This window comes from Plasmodium cynomolgi, chromosome 9 (genome assembly GCF_000321355.1).
Source record: "Plasmodium cynomolgi strain B DNA, chromosome 9, whole genome shotgun sequence".
In the NCBI taxonomy this organism is placed as follows: domain Eukaryota; phylum Apicomplexa; class Aconoidasida; order Haemosporida; family Plasmodiidae; genus Plasmodium; species Plasmodium cynomolgi.
Window position 1 is genome coordinate 996,570 of NC_020402.1, and position 8,009 is coordinate 1,004,578.

The 8,009-nt window shown below is 46.6% G+C and overlaps 2 protein-coding genes across 2 annotated transcripts; one reads left to right on the forward strand and one right to left on the reverse strand.

Moving 5' to 3' along the window:
- Positions 1-95: 95 nt before the first annotated feature.
- PCYB_093260 (hypothetical protein) lies at positions 96-4,124 on the forward strand (the record flags this gene model as incomplete). The annotated part of the gene is made up of 2 exons (XM_004222440.1): positions 96-2,617; positions 2,651-4,124. The coding sequence occupies 2 exons, from the start codon at positions 96-98 to the stop codon at positions 4,122-4,124; spliced, it is 3,996 nt and encodes a 1,331-aa protein (XP_004222488.1).
- Positions 4,125-5,143: 1,019 nt separating this feature from the next.
- PCYB_093270 (hypothetical protein) lies at positions 5,144-7,749 on the reverse strand (the record flags this gene model as incomplete). Its single annotated transcript, XM_004222441.1, has 2 exons — positions 5,144-7,394; positions 7,445-7,749. The coding sequence occupies 2 exons, from the start codon at positions 7,747-7,749 to the stop codon at positions 5,144-5,146; spliced, it is 2,556 nt and encodes an 851-aa protein (XP_004222489.1).
- Between the last annotated feature and the right edge of the window lie 260 nt (positions 7,750-8,009).

The window sequence follows — 8,009 nt, forward strand, 5'->3', positions numbered from 1 at the left end:
GGGAAAATCCCCACAGTTGATCCCTTCACCTGGGGGGAAAATCCCTTCCGTGTGGTCCCCCTTTTTGCGCCGCTGCGCCCCTCACCCTCCACCAAATGAGGAGGCAAAGAACGATAATGAGCCGGGAGTTCCGGCCGAAAAACTTCCGAGTAGAGGTCAAGGAGAACGAGAAGGCGAGAATAGAAGAGTTAAACGAACTGGAGGAAGAGCTAGCCAAAAACGAGTACACGAGCAAGCTACACAAGGAATTGCTTCTACAAAATGCTAGCTTCGATAGAGAAGCAAAGTTACTCAAATTACACATAGCAGGAAATTTAATTAAAAACAAGCCAGTAGTGAGTAGGAAAAATATTGCCTATATTAGTAGCGAAAGTGGAATTTTGTTAATAGATTTAAAAAAAATAGTCACCTCCTTCTTTATAGATAGCTTATTTTATTTTGTAGACAAAAAAACGAAACAAGAATATTTAGTTTTGAAAACTTTCAATAATTACATTTACTTGTATTTAATTAGTGAGAGAAAATTTCAATTTGTGAAAAAATTTTTCATCAAAAATTTATTTTATATAAACAGCTTTGGGAAAAATGGCGAACTCTGTTTCGCGACTTGGGAGTTTGATCCGCGGGGGAAAAAAATGTTCATGAATTTTTATCTGCTCAGATTTGTGTTCAACTATGAGTCTCCGCTTTGTTACTTAAATGGGGAGGTACCTGAGCGGGGGGAGGCCAACCCTGGCGTGGGAAGGGCTCAAATGGGAAGGACCCACGTGGGAAAGGCCCAGGGGGACGAGTCCCCCCCACCGACCCACGTGACGTACACGTTTTCCTCCGACTCGGAGGACTCCTTCAACAAGGATGTATTCCCGTGCGAGTTGATGGCGACCAGTTCGGACGGGGAGGAGGAGCAGCGGTGGGAGGATGAGCGGTGGGAGGGTGAGCGGCGGGAGGGTGAGCGGCGGGAGGAGCACCGACAACGGGAAAAGCTGCAGACTCGGCCGCTTAACCATTACAACGGGGTACACACGCAGAATGGCAACTGTTATGGAAGCCAAAGCAACGGATTTCTTCCCCGTGGTGATGGAACCACCTTGAAGAAACAAAAAACGGAAATGAAGCCACGAAAGAGGGATAGATCAAATGCACGTAGAAAGCATATAGACGTTACAGCGAAGGTGAAAATAATGCCACTTGTGAAGATCAAGTATGTCTACTTCTCCATGATTGATATGAACCCAAGTCTTACCAGGCTAGTGCTAGCCAACAACAACCTCGTGATTGTATACGACACTGTAAAGAGGAGATACAGTATGCTTTACTTTAAAAATTTGATTTCTGCTGTAAAAATAAGTGATGAAAATTTTCTTTGTATTGGGTTCCTTAATGGATATATGCATATTTTTTTGTTTGACCAAGTGACGGAGGATGAGGATAGTGCGTCTAACATGTTGAGGCGTAATGCCTTTGTGGGAGAAGCCTTCGGGGGTGGGAAGGACTGTGAGCGGAAGGACAACTTTATTTACTTGTTGAAGGCGATTGAGAATGCCTACCCGTACATCCCCGGGTACGAAGTGGCATACTACAGGAAGGGCGGCGAGGTGCGCGGCGATATGCACTGCGATATGCGCTGCGAGGATGGGGGAGAACGGGACACCCAGGGCAGCGCGAGCGTCCCTTTCATCAATTTCCAACTGAGGAAGGACAAGATCGTAGACATGCAGAAGACACACGTCGTGAGGTACAAGTGGCACAGTCATGCAGTGTATAACATAACGATCGAGGGAAGGAAAATAATCACCTGCGGAGAGGAAGCCGTTGTACTCATTTACGACATAGACAGTGGTAGCACCGAGTTCATCCCTCACCTGGGATCCCCCTGTTACTACACCTATGTGAATAAGGAGAAAAATTTAATTATCTGTAACTCGCTTAACAATACGATTCACTTCATCAATTACAATCACCGATTGTTCTTCTATTCATATGTCGGTCTGTACATGCCTCTCTCCTTGAGACACCTTTTTTTGAATTACACCAGTGTATACGAGAGCATAAGAAATAGCGTTAATATTTTCGAAGGATTGATTTACAGCTCATATAATTACTCCCTGGGGGGACTTGCGAATGCTGGTGCTCTCCAGGGGGAGGAAGACGTAAGTTGGGAGGTCCTTAACGGGGATGCTTCAATGAACCATGTGGCGAACTGTGATGAGGGCCAAAGTGACAGCGAGGGGATGAGTAGCGACTCCTCGGGGAGCAGTGACGCCGGGGAGGACTTCGAGGAGGGCGACACCTTGGGGGAGCACCCGCGGGGAAGCATTCGAGGGAGCCAGCGAGAGGACGATGACCTGCTAGGGATCCCGGACGAAGGGATAGAACTGAGTTCTAGTGAAGAAGACGAACGGGGCGCGTCTCTCTCGAACGCGGCCCTCTCGAACGCGGCTCCTTCTAACGCTTCTCTCCCCAACGCGGGGGGAAAGGAAAAACGGAAAAACAAAGCCATCATAAGTTTCAAGCAAATCGAGGAAGACATCGAAAGGAGCATTTACAACCACACGAATGTACAAAATAATTTGTACAAAAAATATCAAATGCTATTTTATTGTGACTCTAACAGGGGGTTGGTTTTCTCTTTCTTAACATCCTTTTGGAGTGTTCAGCTGTACAATGTCGAAAAGGACAAGCATGTAAAATTTGTTTGTCCCTTACAGGTGACTTACAAAAGTAGGTCCAGCGTTGAGTCCGTGAACGATTTGGAAATCCTTTCCTTTTCTTTCACTCAGAGTAGGCATTTGCTAATGACGATTGAGAGGAGGAACTACCAGCTGGAGGAGGCTTCTGGAAATAACGCCAACGCGTTGGTGCAGATTTTCTACACTTTTAAAATTTGGAGAATCGTGAGCAATAAGTTGGACTACGAGCCCGTTTATGAGCACTCCATCACGTGTGATCAAATGGGAGAAGAAGCCCCGCGGAGAAGCAGTGAGGAAGAGGCCCCACCGAGGAGCAGTGAGGAAGAGGCACCGCGGAGTAGCAGTGAGGAACACCCTGGGGAGGAGCAACTAGAGAAGTACAGAACGATCTTGAGTCATCCCTTCCTTAGCATTTTCCTCGTACTGGAATGCGGTGGAGATATGAGTATTTGGTGCATGGAAAAGAGCGAGCGTATTTTCGAGAACAGCGTGTACGCAGACTACGAAGTGGATGTATATCAGACGCAGGACAACAGCAACTACTACAGGGAGGTGCGGAGGTTGAATCACCTGGCTAGTGTGTACGGGGGGGACATTGGTGATGGTGGCGAGAAAAAGGGTCAGGAGCGCCACCCCAAAAAGGATTTCCGAAAAGGGGGCGCCAACCAAGGGGGCGCAGAAGAAGGGGACGCCAACGATGGGGACGCAGACCAAGGGGACGCCAACCAAACTGTCACTGTCATTAAACGGATAAACTACAAGAACAACCCCATCTTAGGAGGGGACATAACTAGCGACGGGAAAATACTCTGCATCTGTCACGATAGACTAATAACCATATGGGACACAACCACACTAAGAGTGATGGCCACAATTAATCACGCCATTTACACAGAGCTTAATGAGTTCTTATTTAGATTGTACAAGGGGGTAGAAATAATACAGACGGATACGGACAAAGGAGAGCCAAAGGGACATGTGCCACACATGTGCTTCTTCGCATTCGACACCATTTTTATTTACTCCCTACATGAGTTTCACTTGGTCTATCAAAAAAAAATTAAAAACGGAATCATCGAATACGTGAAGTTTGACAAGCACAATTGCAGGTTTATGGCCATCGGAGTTACAAAGAGGCTTAAAGGGGGGAGCGGTCACAGGGGGGATAGCCACAGGGGGAGAGGCAGACCTAGTGGCATTGTACAAAGGAACTACTTATACGAGTTCACCTCCAACGTATTGAAGAGGAGGAAGTTATTCTACTCGTCCAGGGATAGGCCAATCGTGTCCCTGGATTTTGCTCCCCTCAATCAGAGGAAGAACATCTCCCTCAGTAGCTTCCAGCCGTCCACATTGTTGGTTGCCCTCAACTCAAAATTTCAGGTGTGCACCTTTTATTTTAATAACTACGCCGAGTTTATGCAGCTCTCCTGAGTTGGGCGCGCCAGGACGTGCTCGCAAAGTAGAGAACGCGTCGTGGAGAACGCGTCGTAGTGAACTCTTCGTAGAGAACGCGTCGTGGAGAACGCGTCGTGGAGAACGCGTCGTAGAGAACGCGTCGTAGATAACTCCTCATGGAGAATCCCTCATGGAGAACTCCCCATGGGGAACTCTCCCTTTTGAGCGCTCCCGATTTTTCCCTTTGCACACCAACCAACATTTGCTAACTGTTGTACCCCTCCACGAAGTTAAGTAACTTACGTGGGACCCTCCTCGAACGGATGGATACTCCATTAAATGGCCCACTAGGGGGCGCAGGGGCCACAAAAGAAGTCGCGACTTCGCTGGGCTGTGCCGTGCAACAGCGCAGAAAAAACAAAGGGTCCTTTTTTATAAGTACCATATGGATCTCCTCCTCACGTTGGCACCACGATGTGGCCCTCCACAAAAGGTGACTCCATCATCCTTTCTTTTTTTTTTTTTTTTTTTTTTTTTTTTCTTTCACGTGATCAAACAACAGAACGGTCATTAACGCCACCCCGCACGGTGGTTTAATTAAATCAAATTGGCAAAAGTCTATATGGGGAAAGCGGCGTGGCGGCTCATTAGGAAGCCAATCAGGAAGCCGCGCACAAAAAGAAAAAAAATACAACACACATGTGCATAACTACCTTATGCACACATATACAGGAGACATGTCCGCCTTGCCACGGGGCAACACACATGTGCCAGCAGAACGCCCCACTTGCTGGGGTAAAAAAACAAAAAAAGTAGTACACGTGCACGATGGGGGGTAGAATCATAAACAAAAACAAAAAAAAGGGCACGCTGGAGTGCTTCGAAGGTGCGCGACACACTGGGAAGGCTCGCAGAACGAACTCAGCGCGCACAACGGGCATCATAATCAGGTTGGGCAACTCGACTCACTCTAGCGTTTGGTGTTCATTAGTCCGGCGAGTTAGCCGAACCTCCGGTGGGTGGGGTTCCCCTCCCACGTTTTCTCCTACTCCTGTTTATTCTCCTCCTGCGTCTGTTCCTTCTCCCCCCTCCTGCTTCTCTTCCTCCTGCTTCTCCACCTCCTGCTTCTCCTCCTCCTGCTTCTCCTCCTCCTGCTTCTCCCCCTCCTGCTTCTCCCCCTCCTGCTTCTCCCCCTCCTGCTTCTCCTCCTCCTGCTTCTTCCTCTCCTCCTCCTCATCCCTCTTCATATCCTCCAGAATGCACGACAGCACGACGTTCCGGTGGTCCGTCAACACAGGGTCTATATGCGACCACTCCGGGTCGGTAATAATCTTCAAATCGTTTTTTGTAAACTTTTTTTTCATATACTCAATAGACCTTACTGCATCCACCAGGCAGTCCTTAATACCATATACAAGGGTAATGGGGAAAGAGCACTTATATGCATATTTGTCTATGGCCTCAGAGACAGGTCCATCATGAAGAGATGATTTCCATTTTTTTAAATTCGCTTTTGAGGTGGACCCACTGGGTGTATGTTTGTAGTAAATTTTTTTATAATTATCATCCAAGTCATTCGTGTAGAACTTAAAGAAATTACGTGTGAATAAATCAGCTGAGTTGCAAATTAGATTGGTACTCATTTTTTCCGGAAGCACATTCTGTAGGAACTCTTTACTTCCAATAATTGCCTTGTACCACTTGGAAGCGATTAGCAATAGTTTCACAGACTTAAGCAATTCGTCTTTGCTTTTTAGGATAATTGGTAGGGACAATAGGTAGGTCCTTTTAATGCTGCTATTTACATAATCGTTCAGGCAACAGCTGACTAAGAGTTGCACACTTCCTTGAGAGAATCCTACATACACAATTTTATCCCTCTGTGTTTTTTTTCTGATGTACTTTATAACTACTGGGAGATCCTTCGTTCCCATGTCTTCGAATGTCCAGTTGTCTATTTCGGGTTCGTCCAGCTCAATCGCGTCATCCTCGTCTCCTTCGTGCTCGCTTTCGTACTCGCTTTCGTACTCGCTTTCGTACTCGCCTTCTTCTTCGACTTCACTCTGCTTGTTCAAGTTAACAAGCTCCTCTACTTCTTCTTCGTCCTCCCCTTGTGCTTCTCCTTCTGCTGCGTTTCCTCCCTCTACTTCCCCATTTTCTACCTCCTTGGGCACATGTGGGAAGCTGCACCCCGTGTTGGAGTCACAATTGGATGCATCTCCGAACGGTCCTGGGGGGTTTTGACTGTCGCCTGTTTCGTGGGCCGAAACGCCGTTCTCGTCCTCGTCTTCCTTCTTCTTCAGCTGCTTATGCTCCTGCTTCTGGTGCTGCTGCTCCTCCTCCTCACCGTTTACCGTCGTACTGTCATCCGCGCTCACAGTCGGGTCCATCTCATCCGCAGTTTCGACGTCGATGTCGCAGTACACCTTCTTACAGTTCTTCTCATTCTTATCTGTGCCTTTGATCCCCTTTATCCTCTTAAAAATATCCATGAAGGAACGAGTGCCGACGTTGGAGGGTGCATCCTCGGTGCCTTCATTAGCACTACTGCTGCCACTACACTGAGTTTGTTTCTCTGCTTTGTTGTTACCATCCGATGGGGCATTCGTCCCGACTTTGCTTCCTCCTTCTCCGGAAGGGGCATCTCCTATAGAGAGGTTCGCACCCGGGGATCCGCAACTTGGAGCGACAGTCCTACTCTCGTCCTCACTTTTGTTGTTCCCCTCGGAGTTCTTCGTCCCATTGTCGTTGGTAGTGTTATCGCTGGCATTTCCTGCTTTCCGTAAGTTGGTGGTTTTCCTTTCCTCACCAAGGTGGCTTTCCCCACCACGGCTGCTTTCCTCACCACTGCAGCTTTCCTCACCACTGCTGCTTCCACTCTCTGTGCACTTCTTCTCCTCGTCACCCGTGGCACTGCTACTCCCCTGCACGGCCATCTCCTCACTAACGTCCACGCCAATGTCCATGAGATCCTGCAGGCTATACCTTTCCCTTAGCTTTTTCATTGCGTAGTTTTTTCCCACAAATTTTGTGAAGGCATTTCCTCTATTGTTGCTTACCCAGACGTCATAATTATTGGCAAAAATTTGGAAAGCTAAAGACTCGTATCCTTTGCAAGTGTAACTAATGGATGACTCGAAGAGCCCATGATTTAAACAAAACACTTGTTTTTTTTTTGACAAATTTTCCTTCTTATTGGTACTTACAATTCGATATAAATTTAATCTGTACCCATCCGACGTGTACACATGGTGCTTTTCTGCTTTAAATTTTCCGTTCGTTAATTTGAACAGCAGCTCTTCCATGCTGTCCAAATTATTATTATTTTTTTTTTTTTTCTTTTCCCAAATTTGTACGGAGTGCACTCCGTTATTGTTTTTTTCTCATCCTTGACATCACTCTTGTTGTTACTTTGTTTCGCGCTGCTGCGGGTGTCAATCCTCTGGGGGCTACTGCTACTGTCGTCTCTTTGAGCATCCCCCCCGCCAACCTTATTGTTACTGTTATTGTTATTATTACTGTTATTGTTATTGTTACTATTATTCGCATTCACGTTTCGGTAGGCCAGGTTTACTGGCACAGGATTTACTCTCATTTCTTTGCATGCGGGCAACATGGGCCCCAGTCCAACGGACACGTTGCTCAGAGGGTACCCCGACATGTTTCTAAACAAACAGAGTCGTTGTTGTTCTTCCCATTCGTTGCCAACAGCACGTTTTATGGTGCTTTTGATGCAATACTTTGTTGAAGACAAAAATATTCCCAAACGAGGAAGTCTTAAAAAAAATTCTGAACGGTTAATATTTTTTTTAACTTTTGTATGACCGGTTAAGGTATAAAAAAAAAAAAAAAAACTTTTTTCTTTCTGAATGGGGGGAAAAAACGGGTAGCGATTCATTTAAAAAAAAAAAGAAACCCCCT